Source organism: Cinclus cinclus, unplaced genomic scaffold, assembly GCF_963662255.1.
Source record: "Cinclus cinclus unplaced genomic scaffold, bCinCin1.1 SCAFFOLD_32, whole genome shotgun sequence".
Lineage (NCBI taxonomy): Eukaryota > Metazoa > Chordata > Aves > Passeriformes > Cinclidae > Cinclus > Cinclus cinclus.
The window spans coordinates 4,170,096-4,198,007 of record NW_026912098.1 but is presented as its reverse complement, the minus strand read 5'-3'; the positions used below and the strand labels follow the sequence as shown (position 1 = coordinate 4,198,007).

General features: G+C 51.4%; 1 protein-coding gene across 1 annotated transcript; it reads right to left on the bottom strand.

The window, feature by feature from the left end:
* Window positions 1-164: 164 nt before the first annotated feature.
* Window positions 165-27,419, bottom strand: LOC134057421 (olfactory receptor 14J1-like; the record flags this gene model as incomplete). The annotated part of the gene is made up of 4 exons (XM_062514409.1): window positions 165-197; window positions 8,477-8,659; window positions 9,192-9,293; window positions 26,958-27,419. Coding segments are annotated over 4 exons (780 nt in total), but the record flags the coding sequence as incomplete, so codon positions are not given.
* Window positions 27,420-27,912: the final 493 nt, after the last annotated feature.

Here is a 27,912-nt window from a genome sequence, read left to right as displayed (position 1 = left end):
TTTTCTCTATCTCTTTGTTTCCTTAAACTCTCCCCTCTATCAGATAACTGAATTGTTAGCATCAAATAAAATGCTATATTGGAACATACTATTGTCCCCCTGCTGTGTCTTTTATACCTCGAGATCAAAATGAGCCATCACGATCCCCCACCGGTACTGGCAGATCACGATATTAAATTGGCATCACGGACAGGATTCTGACAGACAGAAGGGGTGCAGGTTGTGTGCAGTCTGTAATAGGGGAAGGATGGCTTGCTCCAGCCACACCTAGCTGGCCACCTCCAAAGGGGTGAGCTTGTCTAGAAAGCAAGGGGGGCAAGTTCAGATTTCCCACAAACTGCACACGCCTAGGTGAAAAACACCCCCACACTCGTTTGAGGGCTCTGTCTGCAGAATTTCACTGAAGATCTCTTGGTGGAAAGACAGGACTGTTCTGTTGTTTTTATTGTGTTTTTGACTGCTTGGTGTAGTGAAGAGACAACCAAAGATTTGTACTGAAGCTAGTGCCTCCCAAGCAGCTTTGGTCTCCTCGCCCACACAGGGAAGTGAAGGGGAACACAGAGAAAAGCTCTGTGTGTGTGTGAGTGTAACTTAAGTGATATACCTCCCTGTAATGGTTTTTACTTGTCCCTTGAAAAAATGACTGAAAATTCCAGTGCAACAAATAAAGCTGCATTTTTTTCTTTATTAGCTATATAAAGTGCCAGACCCCCCTCAAGGAGAGGAAGAATGGGCACAAAATAATTGGTATAATTTAGAAAATGTGATTGATTGAATATGTTCTCCCATCAATCTGACACTTAATATGTATTCTGAGCGTCACTCACTGGGGAAGATCAGATTAAATTATCAGAACAAGAAGCTGGTGGCTACTGGGGACGTGGGGTTTTCTTTACAACAGGAGACAGATGTAACCCATGGTCCCTAACCCAGCACGCATCCTGTTGGGCAGGGGGATTTAACCCCTTGGAAAGGGGAGACCCTGTAGCTTTAACTGGAACTCCCAACCAACTTTTAGCAGACATTCACAAAGCTGCCTGCTTGCAAATGATACATGAAAGAAAATTAACTGTTGTCTATGAATCACCTATGCAATGACCTGTAATGCCTGAAATTATGACCCCCTTGATTTGTGGTCTTCCAGAGTCAATTAATCTACAGCAATTCTCCTTCAAAACACCATTGCAGCTATAACCCCTGTAGACACACTAGACAGAGTTCTTGAGAACCCAAGGGACCAACACAGTTCCACTGACTCTGGGCCCATTCCCTTTCCTCCCTATACAACCCCTTCTCAGCAGACACCAGGTTCACAATCACATTTTCCTGCCAGCAGCCATAAAATTTGGACATTATTAGTGTTCTGGAGAAAACCCATTGCAGATTTTTCAATAACTGCCAGGCGTCTTTATGACTTGCTGAGGGAAGGGGTGAAATGGGATTGGGCTCTTTCTCAGGAGGAAGCACTGCAATTGCTGATATCTGAAGTAACAGCTTATCAAGCCCTGGGACCTATTTACGCTACAGATCCTTTTCAGGCAGAATGGGGGTTCTCCATCTCGGGGCTGTCAGTACACATACGGCAATGAGGCCCTGGTGTTCCTACAAGGCCTGTTAGTTTGTATTTCCTTGGCTTTAAAGATGCTGAAAAAAGATACATGTTGGGGGTTGGTTCTTACCCTTTTCCCTCTGTGGAATTTTCCCCATTGTCATGCTAAGTTACCTGTTGACTGGGCCCTGGTGACAAGGGGGAGGAGGGAGGGGAGAGAAGAGGGAAACCCCGTGAGATTCAAACAGCCAGAAGAGGAAACAGAAGGCTCTGGCTCGGCCCATTTCCCCTGTGGAGTTCCAACAAGAAGGACGATCGCCACCTCAGACTCATTGCTGCCATCACAGCGCCAGGAGTCATCCTCAGTGCTGTCGGACCCTGCCCTGCTGCCTTCTCGCTGTAACCTGCCACCATCCAGCACTCTGCTGAGCACCAGGACCCACACCGTGAGCGGAGGGCTCTCTCTATCTCTCTCTACCCCTGGGACAGCGCTGCCATCACCCCCAGCCCTCCTGCAGCTCTGCGGGACCCGCCCGCCCCCAGCACCGGGAACTGCAGCTCAGGGAAAAGGTGCCTGCAGTCAAAAAACACTGGGACTGAGTTACTGTTCTGTTTGTGGGTAATTTCATAGCTGTTGTTGTTCTTGTTTGTCTTGTTAGATATACTAGTAAAGAACTGTTATTCCTACCCCCATATCTTTGCCTGAGAGCTCTCTTAATTCCAAAATTATAATAATCAGAAGGAAGGAAGGATCACATTTTTTTTTCAGTCCAAAGGGAAGCTTCTGCTTTCCTTAGCAAACACCTGTCTTTCAAACCAGAACAGATTTAGGCCACGCAATGTGGGGCCCGAGGGCATTGAGAGGAAAGGGTGAAAAAGCAATAACAGTTCTTGAGTTACCTCAGTTTTGTGTTAGGTGGCATCATGTTGTCCAGCTTACTGTGGTTTGGGCTCCATGTGGCCACAGCTTTATCTCTCCCATTTGCAATCCCTTACTTGAACATGGGTCCTATAACTCAGGCTCCTGTAACTATTATCCAGTTCCTTTTGTGGGCTGATAACGTGAGAAATTCATGGATTTTTAACTTCCTCTGGAAGGTGGGCACATGGATTCAGGGCTATCACTCTCTAAGTGTATGTTTTTGGGGTTACTTTAATAATGGTACATACTGTGAGGATATGACACCAGGGAAAATTTTGTCCCAACCCCTTACACAGTTTTTTGGGTCTGCTCCACCAGCTTTTGAGGGGTTCAAATCTCTTCTAAGTAGTAATGATATCATACAGGGGCTGACATTGCTAATAGGCCTTGTAAACCTGTTCTATTTAACATTCCGAGATGAGGGGAGATTGACTTGGATGACAACCCTGATACGTCCCCCAAGAAATAGGGATTCTACCCCAGAGCCTGGCCCTGCCCCAGAGCCTGACCCTGACCCTGCCCCTGCCCCAGAGACTAAGGATTCTGCCCCAGAGGTTAAGGATGTTGCCCCTGAGCCTGATTCTGCCCCAGAGCTCGCCTCAGAAAGGAACCATCCAGAATGGGTGGGGTTTCTAGTGAAGGAGATGGGCCAAATGCTGAAGGAGTATCTTTCCCCAGCTCTTGAGAAACTCTCCCTCTGCCTTAAAGAGGGAGAACCTGATGGTGCAGCAGTGGAACCCACAAATGTTACATCTCTCCAGGCTCCAGCTGAACTGCAAGGGCACTCACAGCCAGCAGCAGTTGCCCCCGTGGAAACTAGAAAGTCTAGGGTGAAAACAAAGCACCTGGATAATAAGGATCAGAAAGCAGGGCCCTCACAACCATCAGGGAAGCCAGAGGTTGAGATCATCACAGAGTCCCTGTCATACGAGAGTCTCCGTAATCTGCGTAAAGATGTTGTACGAAGGGGCCGTGAGGCTTTTACAACGTGGTTCCTGCGGGTCTGGGACCTTATGGGTACAGGTGTGCAGCTGGATGGTACTGAGGCAAGGAATTTGGGGCCCCTGACCCAGGACTCAGGTGTGGATCACGTATTCATAAGGGAACCAGGCCCCCTTTCCCTCTGGGAGCAGCTTTTAATGAGTGTAAGAGAGAGGTTTGTCCATAGAGAGAGAATGCAGGAGCACCACCATAGAATGCGCTGGAAAACCGCTGAGGAGGGGATCCAACAGCTGAGAGAAGTAGCAATATCGGAGGTACTCTTTGGGAGGGGTGGACAACATGACAATGACCCCGACAAGGTCAGGTGCACAGGGCAGATGTTGTGGAATCTGGCACACCTGGGGCCATCTCAATACACCACATTCATTGCAGCCATTAACGCTGACACCAACCACGAGACAGTGGGTTCTGTTGCCGATAAGCTCAGAAATTTTGAGAGTATAATGAATGGCCCAATGCAGGCTCAGGTCTCTGCTGTGATTAGGGAACTCAGAGAGGAGTTCAAGGAGGAGATAAGAGGGGTGAGGGAGGAGATGAGGAAGGTCAATGCAGCACCAGTGCAAGTCACAGATGCCAGAGTTAGAGCCCAACGTCCCCCAGCCAGGGAGAGAGGATACACCCCACGAGCTGACCTGTGGTTCTTTCTGCGTGACCATGGGGAAGACATGAGGAGGTGGGATGGGAAACCCACTTCTGCCCTGGCAGCGCGGGTGCGTCAAATCAGGGAGGGAAACACTAACCAAAGGAGCTGCACTAAAGTGAAGGTAGCCTCAACTTCCCATAACCAAGATGCAGGGTATTACAGAAGGGAGGATGATTCGTCCCATCCCCTTGAGGGAACCTCCAACATGTATGTCCAGGAAGGAAATAATAACCAGTGCTAGAGGGGTCCTGCCTCTAGCCAGGGAGAGGCACGGGAAAACCGGAATCCCATGGCCTGGCACATCAGAGCCACAAAAACATAGGGCATTAGTTGATACTGGTTCACAGGTTACCCTAATACCATCAGAACATGTTGGGGAAGAGCCTGTTTCTATTGCTGGGGTGACAGGGGGATCACAGGAATTGACTTTGCTGGAGGCTGAGGTGAGCCTGACTGGGAAGGAGTGGCAGAAGCATCCAATTGTGACTGGCCCAGAGGCACCGTGTATTCTAGGCATAGACTTCCTCAGTAATGGCTATTACAAAGACCCAAAAGGGACTCAGGTGGGCTTTTGGAATAGCTGCTGTAGAGGCAGAAAACATTAAGCAGTTGAACACCTTGCTTGGACTGTCAGAGAACCCATCTGCAGTGGGACTCCTGAAGGTGAAGGAACAGCAAGTGCCAATTGCCACCTCGACAGTGCACCACCGGCAGTACAGGACAAATGGAGATGCCGTGATCCCCATCCACAAGATGATCCGTGAGCTGGAGGGCCAAGACGTGGTCAGCAAAACCCACTCACCCTTCAATAGCCCCATCTGGCCTGTGCGCAAGTCTGACGGAGAATGGAGATTGACTGTGGACTATTGTGCATTGAATGAAGTGACTCCACCGCTGAGCGCTGCCGTGCTGGACATGCTGGAACTCCAGTATGAGCTGGAGTCCAAGGCAGCAAAGTGGTACGCCACCATTGACATTGCCAATGCATTTTTCTCCATTCCTCTGGCAGCAGAGTGCAGGCCTCAGTTTGCTTTCACCTGGAGGGGCGTGCAGTACACCTGGAACCGACTGCCCCAGGGGTGGAAACACAGCCCCACCATCTGCCATGGACTGATCCAGGGTGCACTGGAAAAGGGTGAAGCTCCAGAACATCTACAATACATCGATGACATCATTGTGTGGGGAAACACAGCAATGGAAGTATTTGAGAAGGGAGAAAAAATCATCCAAATTCTGCTGGGAGCCGGTTTCGCCATCAAGAGAAGCAAAGTCAAAGGTCCTGCCCGAGAGATCCAGTTCCTGGGAGTAAAGTGGCAAGATGGGTGGCGCCAAATCCCCACTGAGGTCATCAATAAGATCACCATGATGTCTCCACCAACCAACAAGAAGGAAACACAAGCTTTCCTAGGTGCCATAGGCTTTTGGAGAATGCACATTCCTGAGTACAGCCAGATCATCAGCCCTCTCTACCTGGTCACCCGGAAGAAGAACGAATTCCACTGGGGCCCTGAGCAGCAGCAAGCCTTTGCCCAGATCAAGCAGGAGATCGCTCATGCTGTAGCCCTCGGCCCAGTCAGGACGGGACCAGACGTGAAGAATGTGCTCTACTCTGCAGCCGGGAACAAAGGCTTGTCCTGGAGCCTTTGACAGAAGGTACCTGGTGGGACCTGGGGCCGACCTCTGGGATTCTGGAGCCGAAGTTACAGAGGGTCTGAAGCCAACTCCACCCCAACAGAGAAGGAGATCTTGGCTGCTTCTGAAGGAGTTCAAGCTGCCTCAGAGGTGATTGGCACAGAAGCACAGCTCCTCCTGGCACCCCAACTACCAGTGCTGGGGTGGATGTTTAAAGGGAAGGTCCCCTCTACCCACCATGCCACCGATGCCACATGGAGCAAGTGGATTGCCCTCATCACACAGCGCGCCCGTATCGGAAACCCAAATCGCCCTGGGATTTTGGAAATAATTACAAACTGGCCAGAAGGTGAAAATTTCGGTCTTGCCAATGAAGAGGAGAAAGAACAAGTGACCCGGGCTGATGAAGCCCCGCCATACAACCAACTGCCAGCAGATGAAACTCGCTACGCTCTTTTCACTGACGGTTCCTGTCGCATCGTGGGGATGAACCGGAAGTGGAAAGCAGCCGTATGGAGCCCCACACGACAGGTTGCACAAGCTACTGAAGGAGAAGGTGGATCAAGTCAACTTGCTGAACTCAAAGCCGTTCAGCTGGCCCTGGACATTGCTGAAAGAGAGAAGTGGCCAAAGCTTTACCTTTACACTGATTCATGGATGGTAGCCAATGCTCTGTGGGGCTGGCTGGAAAGATGGAAAAAAGCTAACTGGCAACGTAGGGGAAAACCAATCTGGGCTGCTGATGAGTGGAAAGACATTGCCACTCGGGTAGAGAAGCTACCCGTAAAGGTCCGTCATGTAGATGCCCATGTCCCCAAGAGTCGGGCTAATGAGGAGCACCAACACAATGAGCAAGTAGATCAGGCTGCAAGGAGAGAGGTGTCACAGATAGACTTAGACTGGCAACACAAGGGAGAGTTGTTCCTGGCTCGATGGGCCCACGATGCCTCAGGTCACCAAGGTAGAGATGCTACCTATAAGTGGGCACGAGACCGAGGGGTGGATCTCACCATGGACAGTATTTCCCAGGTTATCCATGACTGTGAGACGTGTGCTGCCATCAAGCAAGCCAAGCGAGTGAAGCCCCTCTGGTATGGGGGGCGGTGGTCCAAATAGAAGTATGGGGAGGCCTGGCAGATTGACTACATCACCCTGCCTCAGACACGCCAAGGCAAGCGCTACGTGCTGACCATGGTGGAAGCCACCACTGGATGGTTGGAGACCTACCCTGTGCCTCATGCCACTGCCCGCAACACCATCCTGGGCCTGGAAAAACAAGTCCTTTGGAGACATGGTACCCCTGAGAGAATTGAGTCAGACAATGGGACTCATTTCAAGAACAGCCTCATAAACACCTGGGCCAGAGAACACGGCATCGAGTGGGTGCACCACATTCCTTATCACGCACCAGCAGCTGGGAAAGTGGAACGGTGCAATGGGCTGCTTAAAACCACCTTGAAGGCACTGGGTGGGGGGACTTTCAAGAACTGGGAGATTAATCTACCAAAGGCCACATGGTTAGTGAACACCCGAGGTTCCACTAATCGAGCAGGCCCTGCCCAGTCTGAGCCCTTGAGAACACCAGATGGGGACAAGGTTCCAGTGGTGCATATGAGAGGTATGCTAGGAAAAACTGCTTGGGTGAACTCTGCCTCCAGCAAAGACAATCCAATTTGTGGGGTGGTTTTTGCTCAAGGGCCAGGTTGTACCTGGTAGGTGATGCAAAGGGATGGAGAGACCCGATGCATACCCCAAGGAGACCTTGTTTTAGGGTGAACTAACTACACTACTGTGCCTGTATCTGTAACTGTATAGATGTCTATAATTTGAAGATTTTAATTTGATTTAGCATGATGGTAGGGGAAAATTCGGGGTGGATAATGTTGGGGGTTGGTTCTCTCCCTTTTTCCCTCTGTGCAATTTTCCCCATTGTCATGCTAAGATACCTGTTGACTGGGCCCTGGTGACAAGGGGGAGGAGAGAGAAGAGGGAAACCCCGCGAGATTCAAACAGCCAGAAGAGGAAGCGGAAGGCTGGGCCTCGGCCCATTTCCCCCGCGGAGTTCGGACAAGAAGGACGATCGCCGCCTCTCCTCCATCTCTGCCATCCCAGCGTCGGGAAACCACCATCGGACCCTGCCCGGCTGTCTTCTCGCTGTGAACTACCACCATCCAGCACTCTGCTGAGCACCAGGACCCACACCGTGAGCGGAGGGCTCTCTCCATCTCTCTCTACCCCTGGGACAGCTCTGCCACCACCCCCAGCCCTCCTGCAGCTCTGCGGGACCCGCCCGCCCCCAGCACCAGGAACTGCAGCTCAGGGAAAAGGTGCCTGCAGCCAAAAAACACTGGGACTGAGTTACTGTTCTGTTTGTGGGTAATTTCATAGCTGTTGTTGTTCTTGTTTGTCTTGTTAGAGATACTAGTAAAGAACTGTTATTCCTACCCCCATATCTTTGCCTGAGAGCTCTCTCTTAATTCCAAAATTATAATAATCGGAAGAATCACTTTTTTTTTTTTCAGTCCAAAGGGAAGCTTCTGCTTTCCTTAGCAAACACCTGTCTTTCAAACCAGGACAACTGTTCAATCCTAATGTGTAGAGAATAAAAGGAGAGGCACAGGTCACTGAAGGTGTGCGCATTTTTGGAGCAGATATCCCACATGCACCTCAGCACTATATAAAATACATACCCAGAACTTCCTTTGTGGTTTACAGAGGTTTTACGCACATGAATTTGGTTGACCTCGCTTCCCCCCTGAGATTTTGGGGTGCCCCCTTTGCCCCTGTGAGAGCTGGAGCTGGTGCAGAACGCCGTCTTCACCGACCCCACAGACCAAAGCGCCTGAGTGTACCTGCCCTGCATCCTCTCCCGAGGTAACTCGGGGCTCCCTCCCACCCCAGAGGCCTTCACCTGGAGTTTTGGGGGACCCGCAGAATGTTAGGGTGCCCTCTGACAGGCCCCCAACACCAAGGGTCATCTGTGTCCACATCAACTGCCACAATGCAGTGGTGGCTGTGATCTTTTCCCAGCCCATCAAGGTGAGTCGGGACACCTAGGGGCATCAAAAATCTCCTGGATCCCCCCAAAAATCACGTGGATACATCTGGGTACCCCTTGGACACCCAGATCACAGAAAAACCCTGTGGCCTCCTAAAACAGGTATCCCAAAATCCTCATTGCTTTGTCTGGGTAGACCTGGCTTCCCTAAATCCCTATTGACTTTAATAGGTAGACCTGGTCTCTCTACATTCCTATTGACTTCAATGTGGTACACCAGGTGTCCTGATAGTCCTTTATTTCAGTGGGGTAGACCTGATGTCATTCAATCTTCATGCACCTCAAATGGCAGACTTGATGTCCCAAAATATTTGCTGCTAAAAACCCCAATTTTCTGATAGCAATTCCCACACTTTAGGCTGAAAATGGAAATTTTCCCACTTACCTGGAGGAACAGCTCCAGCATGGGCCACAGGTGGGGCATCAGGCATTTGGGATTGGCTTCCAGGAATTCATCCACAACTTCCAAAGCATCAGCACTGTCAACCTGGAGCAGAAATTCACAGAATTCAGCCCAAGATGTCTCCCAAATTTACCCAAATTTACCCATTTTAGCACCAAGTTTTGGCAAAATCCCCTTTGACTTCAATGGATAGACCTGGTGTCCCTAAATCCCATTGACTTGAATTGGGTACATTTGGTGTCCCTAAATCCCTATTGATTTTAATGGGGTAGATTTGGTGTCTTGAAATCCTTATGGATTTCAATTGGCACATCTGATGGACAAATAATCCCTACCAGGAGATGATTACTGTAAATGATGGGGCAAGAGAGAGACATTGCAAAACATGGTTTATTGCCTCGTGGCAGCAGTCTCAAAGAAGGCTGAGACATAAAAAGTCTTAGCTCCAATGCCATAATATCAGGAGCTGCTTCATTCTTAGTTATAATGACTTATGTAAGCTTTTAGCCAATCCAATACTTCTAGGAACTTTGCTACTGTCTTTTTACACCAGTCATTATTTGCTTTGCTTCCCATGGCTCTGCTGCAACGCATCATTTTTCAACCAATCATATAACACTTCACACACTTATACTGATACACCTTAAACTTCTAGCTACCTTTATTACAGCTTCTACTGCTAAACTTGAAAATCTTTTAAGATCTCACTTAACATAATGCTTTGCTTACATAATACATATCTGTTTGCTTAAAACATATTTCTGCTTAAATTGCAAACTTATATTCTTGATTCATGTCTATTTTACTTTCAGCACTCTAGTACTTCAAGCTTACTCCAAGGTCTTAGGTCAAACCTTGGATCCATCTCTATCTCTCAGCCTGTATGAACAAGGCCCTGAGAGCTCTCCATGCCTGCATTTCCCACACAACTTGACATCTCTGCATCCAATTTCCTGCTCTGACTGGAACCTGAAGACACTTTCTCAGTTGTGTCCCTCAGTGGGACCCATGAACAGTATCAGAGACTTTGGAGTTTGACTATGACTGAATTTTTGAGAGATTTCCTATCAAACCATGGTTCTGTCTTGATTTCCCTCTGGTGTGGTGCCATTCATCGGGAAGGATTTCAACTCCAGCTATGGAGAAATGTGTCAAAGAGATTCTCAGAAATCTCCATCCCTATTTTAAGTGTGTGTTTTATTACTGTTCTCTCTAGAGCTGACATGATTGCAGCATTGTGTGATTGATATTTGTAAGAAATGGATTTGTAAAGGAATGGACATGGAATGGGTGGGGATGGTTTGGCCTCCTGGGGGCCACCTGCACAGTCCAGCTGATCCTGGCATGTCATGAGCTGCCTCTCATCAGCCCCTGGAACACTGGGGCTCTGGGCTTTCCTTCCTGTGGAGCAGAACCATCCCCTTTTCCAGGTGCCCAGGGCTGGAATTGGCAATCCCCATGAAAAGTTCTTCATATACAAGGGTTGCTCCCAGCCAAAATCTTCCAGGACAGACAGCTCAGGCTAGCCCAGGCCCCCTGAGGGCTGTCTCCCATCTACCACCACACACTGGGACTCAGTGCTTTCCTTCCAGTGGAAAAGAACTGCCCTCCTTACCAAGCTGCCAATGCCCAAATCTGGGATTCCACCTCCAAAATTACATCTGTCCAAGAACTGGGTCCAGACAAAAGTAGCTGGGACAGACAGGTCTGGATTCCTTGTTCTCTGGTGATTTCCTTAGACTATGAGCAGAATATTTTCATTTGCCAACACCTTGGAGAGGGCCCAGAGATCACCAGGCAACAACTGACAGAATGAGAGGACACAGCCTCAAATTGTTTAAAGGGAACAATTGGCTGGATACTAGGAAAAGAGTTTTTCACGGAAAGAGTGATAAAAGTACTGGAATGGTCTGCCTGGAGAGGTGGTGGAGTCAACACCCATGGATGTGTTAAACAAAAGTCTGAATATGGCACTTGTGGCCATAGTCAAGTTGAGGTGTTAGGGCATGGGTTGGATTTGATGTTCTTGAAGGTCTCTTCCAACCTACTCATTCTGTGAGTTTTGTGAATTCTAAGAATTCTGTGAATCTCCCAAGTTTGGGTTTGGAGGCTGCAAGAACATGACCGATGTATAAGGACAAAGGAGCTCTGTGTTCAGTGGAGTGGAGACTGAGGACAGAAGAGAGCCCAGGGAGGGATTGAAGGGAGGTTTCATAGATAGGGGATCCTTTGGACATAGTTGAAAACAGCCTGAGAAAAAAAGAAAGAATTGATGCCAAGAGCAGATGGGATGGTCCAGACTGGACCCAAGGTTAAAGAAATTTCACTCGCAGGGCAGGGCTGTAGTGAAACCTGGCATCCAGAAGGAGTCTGGAGCAGCCCAAGGCTTTGTGTGTGCAGGCAGAGGCAGGCAGGCAGAGCTGTCAGCAAAGGAAGGGGCCAGCCAGGTGGGGCAGCCGGGGGATGAGGACAGCCTGCAGGGACAGAGGGGCAGGGCATGGACACCGTAGGACAGCCTGGGCTGCAGAGGGCACAGGGATGGGCAGCAGCTGAAAGGCCCTGCCAGAGCCAAGTGCTGCAGCACTTTGGCCATGGCTGCTGGCCCTGGGCCCTTGGCCAGCAGGGGACAAGTGAGCCTTGCTGTGCTGGGGCCTCATTGCCTCCTTGTCCCTGCTCAGCAGCCTGGCAGGGGCCGCCCCATGGTGCTGCCCTTGGCATTGCACATCCCCAGAGCCCAGTGCCCCGGGAAGAGCCCTGAGCAAGGAGGGAGGGACAGGATCTGCCTTGCCAGGGGCTGGGGCTCAGCCCTTGGCCCTTGGCATTGCTGAGACACATCCAGGTTTGCTCAGCATCACAGACACCTTTCCCTTGTTTGTCCCCACCAGTCATCACTGCCTCCAGTGTTCTGCTCTAACTGGAACGTGGAGACACTTTCTCAGTCTTGTCCCTCAGTGGGATCTATTAAAAGTTTAAGATATTTTGAAGTTTCAATCTGACTTTCAGTTGTTGACAAGTTTTTTGAACACACTCTCTGAGGGACTGAGTCTGATGTAAACAGCACCAAATCCACTAGAGGTTCATTAAAGTCCTTGTGCTGTGTCTGTGCTGCTGAGCTGGGCTGGGATCCTGGCATAGAGGACAATCCTGGCAACCAAGAAGAGCTTTAAAAACCCATTTCTCTTGATGAGCAGCTCTTCTCCCAGCCCAGCAGGGCTGGGGCACTGCCTGCAGCCACTCCAGGCACAGCACAGAGGCACAGAGAGCTTCAATCAGTCAGGGCTGGGAAGATGGTCACAAGTGCCTGGGGCAGAATCACTCCCAGCCCTGGACACAGGAAGCCTCTGGCTGCAGGACAATGCAGCTGCAGCTCCTGCAGGGATCTCCTAAAGCTGGAACATCCCAGTGCCCACAGACTCTGTGAGTACATTCTCTGATTCTCTCTTGTGTAGAGCAGCCAGGGGTACCCAGGGCTGTCCTGCAGAGCAGGGTCCTGCAGCCCAGGGTGCTGTGCTGGGCAGGGACTCTGCTGCCTGCCAGGGACAGCTCTCAGCCAGCCCTGGGAGCTGCTGACAGCACTGGGGGACAAGGTCTGGGTGGAGGGAGACAGCTGGTGAGACTTGGAAGTGTTCTCCTTGAGTGGTGAGGATGGTGCATTGATCAGGACTGCTCCCAGCACGACATTGAACTACAGAACATTTCCAAATAGATTATAAAGGGAGCACAGCAAGTCAGGGGCTGCATAAAAGGGAAAATCCTGATTTTATAATCTACTGCTCAGGGTTGCCTAGATGGAAAATTGAACACTGATATTCATACGTCTGTTCAGGTTGAGAACAATAAAAACAATTTCTCTCAGGCCTGAATAAACAAGGCAAAGAAAGAAATCAGCACAGGGTCCCTTAGAGGCACCATCAGTGTCGCTTTTCCAGCCTCCTCAGGGTTGCTCTGACTTTGCCATCAGAGCCTGCAGAGGCAGAGCTGGCCCTGGCAGTGCCCTGTGCTGGGAGGGGTCTGCAGGGCAGAGCTGAGCCCCCAGGGCTGGGCTGGGCTCTGGCAGCACTGGCAGGGCCCAGCCCTGGGCACAGGGAAGCAGCAGCTGGCAGGGAGAGCTCCAGGCAGCAGAGCCCTGGGCAGGCAGTGGGGGGAAAGTGACACCAAGCTGGGCTGGGATATTTCAAGTCCTCCCAAAATTGAACTATTCCATGATTTCTTTTTATTTTTTTTTTACAGGTCCCCATATCAAGACACAGCAAATGTCCAACAGCAGCTCCATCAGGCACTTCCTCCTGCTGGCATTGGCAGACACGCGGCAGCTGCAGCTCCTGCACTTCTGCCTCTTCCTGGGCATCTCCCTGGCTGCCCTCCTGGCCAACGGCCTCATCATCAGCGCCGTAGCCTGCGGCCACCACCTGCACACCCCCATGTTCTTCTTCCTGCTCAACCTGGCCCTCACTGACCTGGGCTCCATCTGCACCACTGTCCCCAAAGCCATGCACAATTCCCTCTGGAACACCAACAACATCTCCTACTCTGCATGTGCTGCACAGCTCTTTTTCTTTCTGTTCCTCCTCTCAGCAGAGCTGTCCCTCCTGACCATCATGTGCTACGACCGCTACGTGTCCATCTGCAAACCCCTGCACTACGGGACCCTCCTGGGCAGCAGAGCTTGTGCCCACATGGCAGCAGCTGCCTGGGCCAGTGCCTTTCTCAATGCTCTGCTGCACACAGCCAATACATTTTCCCTGCCCCTGTGCCAGGGCAATGCCCTGGGCCAGTTCTTCTGTGAAATCCCCCAGATCCTCAAACTCTCCTGCTCACACTCCTACCTCAGGGAACTTGCGCTCATTGTTGTTGGTGTATGTTTAGCTTCTGGCTGTTTTGTGTTCATTGTTTTCTCCTATGTGCAGATCTTCAGGGCTGTGCTGAGGATCCCCTCTGAGCAGGGACGGCACAAAGCCTTTTCCACCTGCCTCCCTCACCTGGCTGTGCTCTCTCTGTTCCTCAGCACTGTTATTTTTGCCTACCTGAAGCCCCCCTCCATCTCCTCCCCATCCCTGGATCTGTCCCTGTCAGTTCTGTACTCGGTGGTGTCTCCAGCCCTGAACCCCCTCATCTACAGCCTGAGGAACCAGGAGCTCAAGGCTGCACTGTGGACACTGATGACTGGATGGTTTCAGAAACAGTAAACCTTTCCAATTTGTGCAAGTTGCCAATTTCTCCTAGTCACTTGTAATATGAGTCATTTTTATGAATTCCTTTTTTTTTTCTTCATTCTGGAGATTTTTTACCTTTGTTTTCGTCAAATAATTTGTCCACAAAATATTAGCCATATTTGTGATTATGTTTTGTCTCTCCACCATTCCTCTGGCCCCAGATTCTGTCAATGAGGGGTTTGTTTTTTGTAGCTTTAAATGAACTAAAGGATCTCTGAATATAGTTTTTACTTCAGATCTCCTATCTCTGGAGCTTCCTTCTACTTCCTTCTCTAGAGCTGCAGGAGCAATATCTGTGTGCAGACATGGGGGCAGGTCAGGGGTGGCACAGCAGCTCAGCTCCTGCTGGCCACACCATTCCTGATCCAGGCCAGACGCCATTGGCCTTCTTGCCCACCTGGGCACACTGCTGGCTCATGTCCACCCTGCTGTCCATCACTGCCCCCAGGTCCCTTTCTGCCTGGCCCCTCTCCAGCCACTCTGTCCCCAGCCTGGAGCACTGCAGGGGTTGTTGTGGTCAAGGTGCAGGACCCAGCTCTTGGTCTTGTTAAACCTCACCCTGTTGGATTTGGGCCCTGGATCCAGCCTGTCCAGGTCCCTCTGCAGAGCTCTCCTACCCTCCAGCACATCCACACTCACACCCAGCTTGGTGCCATCTGCACATTTGCTGATGGTGCACTGTGCTCCCTTCTCCACATCATCAATAAAGATGTTAAACAGGACTGGGCCCACACTGATCCCTGCAGGACACCACTGCACACACGCTGCATGTGGCACCATTCCCCACCACTCTCTGGGCCCCGATGTCCATCCAGTTCTTAGCCCAGGGAGGGGTGAACCGCTCCAAGCCACAGGCTTCAGCTTTTCCAGGGAATGCTGTGGGATAGGGGGTCAAAGGCTAAAGTTCAAGTAGACAACATCCCCAGCCCTCCCTGTATCCACCAGGCCCTGTCAGAAAACTCCTGGTGGGCAGGAGCTGGGCAGGAGGCAGCCGTGTGCCCTGGCAGCGAGGCAGGGCAGGAGCACCCAGGGCTGTGGGACCAGGACATCAAGGACGTGGATTATCCAGGGCACTGGGGCCTGGTTTGGGTTGCCCAGGGCAGGAAAGATGTCTGGCAGCTGGAGCAGGGTGAGGGAAGGGCCTCCAAGGTGGGGCTGGAGCCCTTTGGCTGTGAGCAGAGGCTGAGGGAGCTGGGCTTGTCCAGCCCGGAGCAGGGAAGGCTGAGGGGCTCCTCATCCCAGCCTGGCAGTGCCAGCCAGGAGCTGATGGAGAACACAGAGCCAGGATCTTCACCGGGGGGCCTGGGGGGAGACAAAAGACAATGGGTGGAAGGGGAAAGAGGGGAGATCAGACAGGACATGTGGAAAACCTTTGTTCCCATGGGCTCAGACAGGTACTGAAATGATGCTCTGTCTCTGTATTTTGAGATTTCCAGTTTCAGACCAAATCTGACCTTGAACCACTTGGTCTGACCCAGGTTCTGCAGACTCGACAAAATATTCTCCAAGATAATCCAAATTTTGGAATGGGCCAGAGCAGATTTTGATGGGACAGGTACCCTCTGATGATATTGGGAAACTGCAGCTTGCGAGGTGCGTGAGCACATGTAATTCGCTGGGGCATTTGAGTACTTGAAGAAACGTCGAAATTTTTCCACCAGGAGAGAACAGAAATTTCGTGGTTATGTACTGATGGCAGGAGAAGAAATCCTGCTCTTCCCCTCTACCTGTGTTACCACTGTACTGTCTATTATTTCATGTCCCTCTTCATTTGGGAATTTCCACCACTCCTGTTTAAATGGCCGTGTCTGAGGATGTCTCTTCACTAGACCAGATGGTTCTATGTCCTTCCCATTGCCTCTGTGCCTCTGAGTCTCAGCAGTTCCTGACCCCCAAAGGACACAAACCTGATGAGCTGTGGTGCCCACTGCACTGGTGGCTCTTGCACCTCCCTCCATAGGCACAGCAGAGCTCCCTTGTCCCACAAAGTCCCTGGCAATGCAGGGATGAAGGAAACAGGACAGGCTGTGGGGATCAGGGGCAGGGCACGGCCAGGGATTTGGGGTGGTTGTGAGCCCAGGGCAGGAGCCGGCCCTTGGCCTTGCTGAAGCTCATCCAATTGTCCTGGGCCCATGGCTCCAGCCTGGCCAGATCCCTGTGCAGAGCTTGCTGCCCTGCAGCACAGCCACACTCCCAGCCAGCTTGGGCTCCCCTGGACACTGACTCAGGGTGCCCTCCATGGCCTGGTCCACATCAGCAAGGAACACATTGAACTGCCCTGGCCCCAGTCCTGAGCCCTGGGGACACCCCTGCATGTGGCTCCATTGCCCAGCACTCCTTGGGCTGCACTTGTGTTTGCCATGGAGCTGGGCCTGCCTTGGCTTCTGTTTGCTGACCCCAAATGAACATCCCTCTGTGTCTGGGGCAGCTCCTTCTCCAAGGAAAGCAGCTGGGACTTGGTGCCAAGGAGCTGAAAGCTGCAGGCACAGCCTGGACTGGAAGAAGCTCAGATTTGCACTGGGCTGCTCTGAGTACCAGGGCTTGGATGAGGGAAATGGTGGGGTGGGGTAGGGGCAGAGTGTGATTGATTGTCAGCCATAAAGGGTCTTGATGTTCATATCTGTTCAGAGAGCATGAGGAGGTGCTGGGGGTCAATAATAACTGAAGATTGGCGATACCAATCTATAACCTGGAAAAAAATAAATCAAAACCAATATCGTCTTGCTCATTATTTTTGAATGAAATATATTACAAATTGAGTGAAACCTTAGACAAGTCCGGCCTTTTGCTCAGGTTTCAGGCAGTAGCTCTGATTCAGGTACCTGAACCCAAAATTCCTCTTGCTCACAAGTTCTGGAGAATGGAAATTTATGTCTATTATAAAATGAATTATTTACTGAATGTACTCAAGATTAACAGACAAGAGATGTTAAATGGACTATTTACTGCACAGGATAAACCAAAGAAGTACAGGTAGATACAAACCCAGTGCACAATAAAGTTACCTATATTACAGCCAGTGAAGAAATAGCAGAGATCAGGAGTCAATGTAACTTACCACGGAACTGATGAGGGAGTGCACATGGAGCCCTTTCACTCAGCTTCCAGAAATGGAACCACAAAGATTCATCCAGACTTCGAAGTGAAGCCCTGCCTGTTTCCAGGAACTATGCAGAAGAGTTTTGTATGGTGAAAGTTTTGTGTATATTTTATAGTTTTTTAAAGTGAAGTGTGTGTCACTCAGAAATTCAAGGCTTATCTCCCTCCCTTCAGTCTGCTCTCAAGGCAGGATGTTCATGGTCAGCTGGGAATTCCACCTCCCTGGCACCAGAGATAACTCAGCACAGGACAGATGTCCAGCCTGGGTTATCTCAGCAATTGCTGAGAGGGGGAAGATGCCCTGAGTGATGGCCCAGCTGATGGACAGAACAGATGAGCTCTGCTGTGCCACAGGGGAAGTCCTGCTGCAGGAACCTCATGGAACCAGGGGGCCGTTGTGACATTGTGATGGCTCCTGGAACCAAGGAGAGAGACCATGGTGACACCAATGAACCTCCTGGAACCGTGGAGAGAGACCATGGTGACACCAATGAACCTACTGGAACCAAAGAGAGAGAGACCATGGTGACACCAATGAACCTACTGGAACCAAGGAGAGACACCATGGTGACACCAATGAACCTCCTGGAACCAAGGAGAGAGACCATGGTGACACCAGTGAACCTCATGGAACCATGAAGTGAGACCATGGTGACACCGATGAACCTCATGGAACCAAGGGACCTTTTTGACACTGCAAGGCCTCAGGGAACCAAGGAGTTCAAAGGTCTCAAACATTCTTTCCAGGCTTCTGCCTTGGGGAAGGGGGAACCTCCTTGGTGGCACCTTGGTCTGGCACACACCTGAGGAGTGTGTCTGTTTTTAATGGTGAAAGTTAGGAATTCTAGATTCTTCTAAAAAAAGTAAAGGAAAATCCTGTCTCTGTCTGAGTGCAGCCAGTTCTCCAAGCAAAGCTGGTCCTAGATGAGGGAGGACAGACAGGATGGAGTTGGGGAATATGGAGCAAGGTTATCCACACTGGGTCAGACTTCAAGTCACAGCTCCTCAGAGCAGGCCAGAGCTCCTGAGGAGAGACCCTGGATCAGTATCAGTCACAGAGTGCTGCAGTCAACTCTGCTCTAAACAGAGCAGTATTAAAAACCATTCATTCAAAATAGGAATGGATATTTCTTTGAAACTCTTTGAAATATTTCCCCCTAAGTGGATTTGAAAACCTTCCTGATGAACTGCACCAGACCAGAGGGAAATCAAGGCAGAGCCGTGGTTTGTCAGGACTTGCTTGATCCCAGTGAGCTCCGTGGTGCTTTTGGTGCTGAGCCCTTGAACCTCAGGGCCTGAGAGGAGATTGCAGTTTTCTTTCAAAGAGTGAGAGTCAGAAGAAAAACCGAAAGTGTCTCAAAGCATTAATGGGTTCCACTGAGGTCCATCCCCAGCACAGGATTCTCTTGGACTCCTTTGAGGAGAGAATTGGGGGCCACGAATGTCCAAAAGCATCGCAGAGACTGAGAGATGAAAGGACAAAGGAAAGCACCTCAAAAATTGAAGTACCTTAAAGATCCAATGAGCCCCACTGAGTGTTGTTACTGAGAAAGGCTCTCAAGAGACTAATTAAAGCAGAGAATTGGAGGCCATGATTGCACAAAGCTCTCAGAGACTCCAAGGCAAAAGCAAAACCCCAAGTCCATGGAAAAACCTGCAGTCCCTGGGAGCATGAAGGAGCCCCCAGGGCCATTCCTGACCAAGGCTCCCCAGGCACTGGTCCCAGCAGATCCCTGAGGCCACTGGCATGTGGGGGGATGCTGAGGGCAGGACAAGGGCTGACAGTGCCCAGCCTTGCTGGGGCTGTGCCAGGAGGCCCCAGGGGCTCAGGACAAGGTGTCTGCTCACAGCCCTTGGTGGCACAGACCCTGCTGTGCCCCAGGCCACCAAGACTTGGCTTCTCTTTGTCCCCTCCTGTCATCACTGCCTCCAATTTCCTGCTCTGACTGCAACCTGGGCACACTTTCTCAGTTGTGTCCCTCAGTGGGACCCATTAAAAGTAAAATAAACTTTGGACTTTGATTGTGACTTGGAGTTCTTGAGAGGTTTCCTAACAAACCACAGCTCTGCCTTGATTCCCCACTGGTCTGCTGCAGTTCATGAGGAAAGTTTCAACTCTACTTATGAAACTCCTAGTTTCCCCACTGCAAACAGACACACTCCTCAGGTGTGTGCCAGCCCAGGGTGCCACCAAAACCACTGCAGAGCTGCCCTGGGCCAGCTGTGAGGGTGGATCATCATCCCAACCTGCACTGGGCACTGCCAGGGGCTGTGGCCATGGACACTGCACTGACCCCACTGCTGGGTTTGGGTGCCATGGAAACCATGAGAAGCTCAAATTTCCTTGGAAATACTGGGGAGGACTGGGACATACTGGGGAACACTGTGAATGTTGAGGGGGAATCTGGGTGTACTGGGATGGACTGTGGGGGTACACAGAGACACACTGGGACATACTGGGACAGATACTGGGGAATACTGGAGCAAAGACTGAATACGTTGAGTGATACTGGGTTATACTGAGACAACTGGGAACACTCTGAATAGTGTGGGGATGATGGGGGACACTGGGGCGCACTATGGATGACACTGGGGAGAACTGGAAGAGAATACAAATGAACTCAGTTGTATTGAGAGCGCCTGGAGAGGCGCTGGGGCTGTATTGAACTGTACTGGGGATGAACTGGGCTGTACTGGGAGGGACTGGAGGGGTGCAATGGGCTGCTCCCGTCCCCGCCCATCACTGTCCGCAGCCAATCAGCGCCGGGGATCGGGGAATGGGGGCGGTGCCTGGTGACGGCGCCATCTTTCCTTATGGCCTATAACACCCATCATGCACCGCGGCCCGATAGAGACCCATTGGAGCTGGGACTACAACGTCCATCATGCCCCGCGCTCCACAGAACTCCGCTATCTCCTCCCCCCCTTCCCCCATGTCCCATAAGCGTCCCCCACACTCTCCAGGATCCCGAAGTGCCCCCTCACCATCCTCTCAGAAGCGCCCAAAACGGCTCCGGATTCCCTGAATGCTCCCAGCCCCACATATTCCCGTTACAATCACTTCTAGGAATTCATCTGTCACCTCCCGCGGCCCCGCAGCACCTCATAACATAGGTCCACGCTTAAAATTCCTGCCGTATCCTGCGCCCTAAAGGGCCCCGTTAGACCTCCCCAAGCTCCCCCCAAATGCTCCCGAACCTTACACGTTCCACCCTGAGCACCTCCAGTCACATTTCGGACTCAAATGTGTCCCCCAGGAACCTTCCCGGACCCCAAATTCCCCGTCCAAGACACTTCCGGGACTACAGCTCCCGTCATGCACCGCGCACTCCAGAGAGACATTGCAGCTGCGCCTTCAACCCCCGTGATGCTCCGCGGCTCCATTGAACAGTATTCTACCCGCGCCTACAACTCCCATCATGCCCCGTGCCCCAGAGAGCCCCGTTCGAGCCCCCCAAGTGCCCGCCCGGACCCCGAAGGGCTCCACATTCCCCTCCCTGACCTCCAAGTTTTCCCCCTGGACCCCCAAGAGCTCCCCCGGACGCCGAGGTGTCCGTTAGAATCCCTCAGTGCCCTGCCCAGTGCCCACCCGGCTCCCTGAAGTGTCCTCCAGACCCTCAAGTTCTCTCTGAATTCCCTCCCCAGACACAAATCATCCACAAATGTGCCCCAGAAAAGTCTCCATGGACCCCAGAGTGGCCTTTTTTACTCTGAATGTGAAAATGATAAAAAGGATTAGAAGAGGACTGAAAAAAAGACTAATTAGCATAAGGATGGAGAAAAAAAGAGACAATAATTAATGGAATTGTGCTACTTAGAACTCATGACCAGTAATATCTCTGGCTGCTAAAAATGTATAGATATTAATATAAATATGAAAATTAGGTAATAAAAAATGATACCACTTTTTAGAAATTTTATTAAATTTAATTATATTTAATTTATTAAATGGTTAACAGATAATATTTCCTTCTATAAATCAAAAAAATAATTATAATTTTTTTATTTATTAAAGTGCAATTATAAGAATAAATTTATAGGGATTTTTTTTATGTTTCAGGATGTCAGTCCCAGGTGGGCAATGTCAGACACGGTGAGGGTGGGGGTGAGGAGCAGGTTGTCCAAACAGGGTCAGCCCTGAAAGGGATCATTCTTCTCTGTGCCCAGACCTCCTAAGGAGACATTCAGCATCATCATCACCTGGGAAATGTTTCAGTCACCTCTGCTATGAACTGAAAAACAAAAATAATATGCCCTTGATTAAAACCAAAAATCATGAGGTGCACTTTGAAATCTCCCTCCTTAACAGAACTCCAAAGTGACTGCAAGCAGCTGCACAAGCCCTGGAGACTTGAAGACAATGGAAGAAAGACAAAGAGCTCCCAAGGCCTTTGTGTATTTTAATGATGCCCAGATTTGGGGATTTGGGGCTGACTGCAGGAGCCTGAGGCACTGAGAGAAGGTTGAAGAAGCTGCTGCAGGAGTCAGCAGCAAAACTGCAAGTGCCTTGGAGCATCAGTGGCCGCCATGAGTGAGGGCAGGGAGTGCCCAAGGCTCCCCAGGGCCTGGGGAGAGCAGATCCTTGAGGGCAGGATTGCAGGAGCCAAAGGCTGTGAGCAGGGAACTGCAATGCTGAGCAAGGCCTGGGCTGGCTGGAGGAAGCAGAAAGGCCAAGGCTGAGCCCAGGCCTGGGACAGCAGGGCCTGTCCCTCACGGGTGGCTCGGGGCTGTTGCTGGGGCAGTGGGATGGCAGGGGCAGCAAGGACAAATGGCATCAGCCTGCAAGCCCTGCCAGCCTCCTCAGGGAGGGCCGAGGCAGAAGCAAAGTGCAGCCCCTGCCAGGAAAGTTCCTTCTGTGGGGCCTGCAGAGGCCCTGCCCGAGCCCAGGGGACAAAGGCCTGGGTGCCTCTGGCCCTGCCAGCCCTGCCCAGCCCTCGGCCATCTCTCCTGCACCCTGTGCCCCCTGTGCGTGCTGCTCCTCTGCCCTGGCCGGCTGCGCTCGCCCATCTCGCTGTCCCCCTCAGCATTTCTCAGCCCAGCATTTCTGTGCCCTCCCTGGGCTCCCTGCACCCGGCGCTGCCGGCTCCTGGCACACAGAGCCGTGCCGTGGCCCGGCCTCACGCTGGGACACCTCGGCCACCGACATTCTGCCCTGGGAGGGACTTTTGTGTTCCCTCACCGGCAGGGTGAACCTTCCCGGCTGCACTTTGGGGAGGATTCCTTCTCTTCCCTCTGCCAAGGAAAGTTCTGTCTGCTGCTGTTCACAAAGGGAGAAGGGCTGGTGGGAGGTTATGTGATGTGGTGGTGAGAGTCTGTTTGGGGTACAGGGAGCATGGAATTATTGAGTTTTTAAATACTCTGTGAAAGAAAGAGGGACATCAACAAAACTTTTACAGAGGAATTATTGAGAACAGCCTTTAGCCTGTTCAGGATGCAGATTTTGGGAGTAACAAATTCAGGTACTGATTTTTTAAGGGGAACGGTTCTTACGAAAAAAGTGGTCCAGGAAGGATGGCCACAATTCAAGGAAGAAATATTGAAGGAGCAGGAGCACACTGTGCCTGTGTTCCAAAATGTGAGCTAGTGAGGAAAATGTCTGGCCTGGTTGGGCATGGAGCTTTCTCCAGGAACTCAGGGGAAGAAGAAGGTGTGTCACTTTTGGACAGAGGGAAAGGAAGCTCAGGTAGTGTTTAAAGATGTCTTTAGGTCATGCAGAAAGAAAAGCAGAGAGGTGAAAGCTCCATTAGAGCTTAACCTGCTAACGGCAGTGAAAAATAATGAAAAATATTTTTATAAATACATTAACAGCAAAAGTAGGGACAAGGAGAACCTTATCTCTTTATTGGCTGCAGTGGTGAATATACTAACTGAAGATGAGGAAAGGTTTGGGTACTTAACACCTTTGTTGCCTCAGTTTTCAACAATAAGACAGGTTGTTCTCAGGACCAGTGTTCTCCTAAGATGGTGGATGGGGACAAGGAGCAGAACAGAGCCCTGTAATCCTGGAGGAAGCAGCTGGGGACCTGCTGAGCCACTCAGATGCTCACAGGTGTCTCTGGGAGCAGATGGGATCCATGCTAGGGGGATGAGGCAGCTGGTGGATGAGCTCCCCAAGCTGCTGTCCATCATTTCTCATCAGTCCTGGCTCAGCAGGAAGGTCCCAGAGGACTGGAGGTGCCAATGTGACCCCATCCCCAGGAAGGGCTGGAAGGAGGATCTGGGGAACGCCAGGCCTGTCAGCCTGAGCTGGGTGCCTGGTGAGGTGGTGGAACAGATCACCTTGAGTGCCATCACAGGGCACCTCCAGGATGGCTGAGTGATCAGAGCCAGCCAGCGTGGATATCAATATGTGCACTGATGATCTGGATGAGGGCATTGAGTGCAGCATCAGCAAATGTGCAATTGGCACCAAGCTGGATGTGAGTGTGGATGTGCTGGAGGGTAGGAGAGCTCTGCAGAGGGACCTGGACAGGCTGGATCCAGGGCACAAATCCAACAGGGTGAGGTTTAACAAGACCAAGAGCTGGGTCCTGCACCTTGACCACAACAACCCCTGCAGTGCTCCAGGCTGGGGACAGAGTGGCTGGAGAGGGCCCAGGCTGAAAGGGACCGGGGGCGTTTGTCTGTGGCACTGTGAAGTTCTCCAAGGGGACCTTGCCCGAGCTGCGTGCAGAGGAATCCACATCAGGCCAGGCTGGGGGTGCTCAGTGGCCAGTCAGTTGTGTTGACAGCAAGCTTGCCATGGAGCGTCTCCAGGGATGGAATATTTGGGCTGCCACAGCTGTGGTGTCCCAGAGAGGGGAAAGTTGGGGCTGCCCTGCTGCTGGTGCAGCCCCAAGAGCTCTCCCAGTGTCTCCGGGGGACACAAAGGATGAGTCAAAGGGTGAGGATGGAAAGAGGGGCTGAGCTGGGAGGGACCCAGCAGGGTCCTGGAGTCCAGGCCCCAGCCCTGCACACACAGCCCAACAAGGTGAGGCTGTGCATCCCTGGGAGAGGTGTCCAAAGGCTCCTGGAGCTGTGGCAGCTTGGCAGCTGTGAGCATTCCCTAGGGAGCCTGGTCAGTGATGGAGGGTGGAAGGGAAGGGAAGGGAAGGGAAGGGAAGGGAAGGGAAGGGAAGGGAAGGGAAGGGAAGGGAAGGGAAGGGAAGGGAAGGGAAGGGAAGGGAAGGGAAGGGAAGGGAAGGGAAGGGAAGGGAAGGGAAGGGAAGGTCCTGATCCCAGAATCCTGGATCTGGTCCTTCCCAGCAGCTGGAGTCTGAAATGTGGTGTTTTCTGGCTCCTCCACTGCCCCGATCCCGAAATTTCCCAGTGTCATCACACCCCATGTCTAGCACTTTGCATACCCAAATAGCCAAAATCTGGCCATTTCCAGGCACCAGCACTGCCCAGCTCTGGTAATTTGTGGGTGCCAGGACTCCAGATGCAGCAGATTGCTGGCCATGGCAGAGCCCAAGTCTGACATTTGCCAGCACTGGTGCTGTCCAGATCCCTCCATTTCCTGCTGCTGGGGCACTCGAGGGGTCAGGCTGAGGAGCAGGAAAGGTGACCCTGTGGTGGGAGCTTTTCTTGGCTGGAGCAAAGGCTCAGCACACAAAGACTTTCCTGGCACTGTGCCCTGGGCCAGCAGGGATTGTACCGCTGGAGCCAAGTCCCAATTTCTTCTCTCAGGCAGCTTTAGGACACAGAACATGGAGGAGGCAGAGCTGACTCTCAGCTTTCTGGAGTCCTCTGTAAGAATCCTGTGCCTGAAGCACCCTGGGAACAGGGTTTCTGTGCCAGGGGTGGGCAATTCAGAGCCCTTTTCTCCCCCATGGGCTGAAGGTGTGGCACTTGTCATTTCCAAGGGACATAGAGGAACAGTTTGAGATAAAATCATTAGAAAGGGTGATTCTATGATAAATGCAAGCACAATTAGGATATTCACTTATGTGGCATGACCAGAGAACAACTGGAGGAGGAAATCTGGGAGCAGTGGGAAAGCCATAGAAAAATATGGTCTAGTGAGGAGATGTCCTTAGACATGGCCATTTAAACAGGAGTGGTGGAAACACCCAAATGGAGAGGGACATGAAATAATAGAGAGTATAGTGGTAACACAGGTAGAGGGGAAGAGCAGGATTTCTTCTCCTGCCATCAGTACACATCCAGGAAATTTCTGTTCTCTCCTGGTGGGAAAATTTGGAGATTTCTTAAAGTACTCAAATGCCCCAGCTAGTGAGATGTGCTCGTGCACCTTGCAAGCATCAGGTTGCCTATAGTTCCAGAGGGCTCATGTCCCATAAATATCTGCTCTGACCCATTTCAAAATTGGGAGCAGCATTGTCCAGGGATCGTCAGGAAGCTGAGGTTGGAAGGGACGTCAGCAAATCTGCTGCCCAAGCTGTCAGAAACGGGGTCAGACCAAGTGGTCCAAGCCTTGATTTGGTCAGAATTTGAAAATCCCAAAGGACAGAGACAGGGCAGAATCTCAGAACTTGTGTGAGTCCATGGGAACAAAGGTTTTCCACATGTCCTTTGTGATCTCCCCTCATTCTCCTTGCCTGGAATAAGAAATGACTGCACATCTGGACCTAGAGGTTTGTGTGGAATGGTTCCACATCCAGCATGTTTGCAGTTGTGTCCCCCCAGGATCAGTTTGGGCCCAGTCCTGTTTAACATATTTATTTATGATCCAGAGTAGGGAATTGAGTGCAGCATCAGCAAATGTGCAGATGGCACCAAGCTGGGTGTGAGTGTGGATGTGCTGGAGGGTAGGAGAGCTCTGCAGAGGGACCTGGACAGGCTGGATCCAGGGCCCAAATCCAACAGGGTGAGGTTTAACAAGACCAAGAGCTGGGTCCTGCACTTTGGCCACACCAACCCCTGCAGTGCTCCAGGCTGGGGACAGAGTGGCTGGAGAGGGGCCAGGCAGAAAGGGACCTGGGGGCAGAGATGGACAGCAGGGTGGACATGAGCCAGCAGTGTGCCCAGGTGGGCCCCTGGCACCTGGCCTGGATCAGGAATGGTGTGGCCAGCTGTGCCATCACTGATCTGTCCCCAGCTCTGCACACAGACATTGCTGCTTCTGCTCCAGAGGAGGGAATACAAGGAGCATCTGCCATGAAAAGACTTTTTGCATATCCTTTATTTCATTTAAAATGATCAAGAGCACAGCTCTGCATTGACACAATCTGTGTGTCACAGTAAATGTGGAGAGGAAAAAAGGAGAGATGGCAGAAACGATGGGCTTGGTTTATAGACAATATTAAAAACTGAAAACACAGATAAAAAACAGGGAAAAAAAATCCAAAGAGAACTAGCAAAGATTACTTTTATTACATGAGCTATGCAGAAATTTGCTACAACTTTAATGCATCTTAAATTGTCCAGTCATCAGTGTCCACACTGCAGCCTTGAGCTCCTGGTTCCTCAGGCTGTAGATGAGGGGGTTCAGGGCTGGAGGCACCACTGAGTACAGAACTGACAGGGCCAGATCCAGGGATGGGGAGGAGATGGAGGGGGGCTTCAGGTAGGCAAACACTGCTGTGCAGATGAACAGAGAGACCACGGCCAGGTGAGGGAGGCAGGTGGAAAAGGCTTTGTGCCGTCCCTGCTCAGAGGGGATCCTCAGCACAGCCCTGAAAATCTGCACATAGGAGAAAACAATGAACACAAAACAACCAAATACCAAACAACTACTTACAGCAATGAGCCCAAGTTCCCTGAGGTAGGAGTGTGAGCAGGAGAGCTTCAGGATCTGGGGGATTTCACAGAAGAACTGGCCCAGGGCATTGCCATGGCACAGGGGCAGGGAAAATGTATTGGCTGTGTGCAGCAGAGCATTGAGAAAGGCACTGGCCCAGGCAGCTGCTGCCATGTGGGCACAAGCTCTGCTGCCCAGGAGGGTCCCGTAGTGCAGGGGTTTGCAGATGGACACGTAGCGGTCGTAGCACATGATGGTCAGGAGGGACAGCTCTGCTGAGAGGAGGAACAGAAAGAAAAAGAGCTGTGCAGCACATGCAGAGTAGGAGATGTTGTTGGTGTGCCAGAGGGAATTGTGCATGGCTTTGGGGACAGTGGTGCAGATGGAGCCCAGGTCAGTGAGGGCCAGGTTGAGCAGGAAGAAGAACATGGGGGTGTGCAGGTGGTGGCCGCAGGCTACGGCGCTGATGATGAGGCCGTTGGCCAGGAGGGCAGCCAGGGAGATGCCCAGGAAGAGGCAGAAGTGCAGGAGCTGCAGCTGCCGCGTGTCTGCCAATGCCAGCAGGAGGAAGTGCCTGATGGAGCTGCTGTTGCACATTTCTGCACTCTGGGCATTGGGTTCTGGCATGGAGAAAGGGACAGTGAAGAGATAGAGGACACACCTGTAACCAAAATCAAAGCCATTTCCCTGACATCCTCTCCTCTCACAC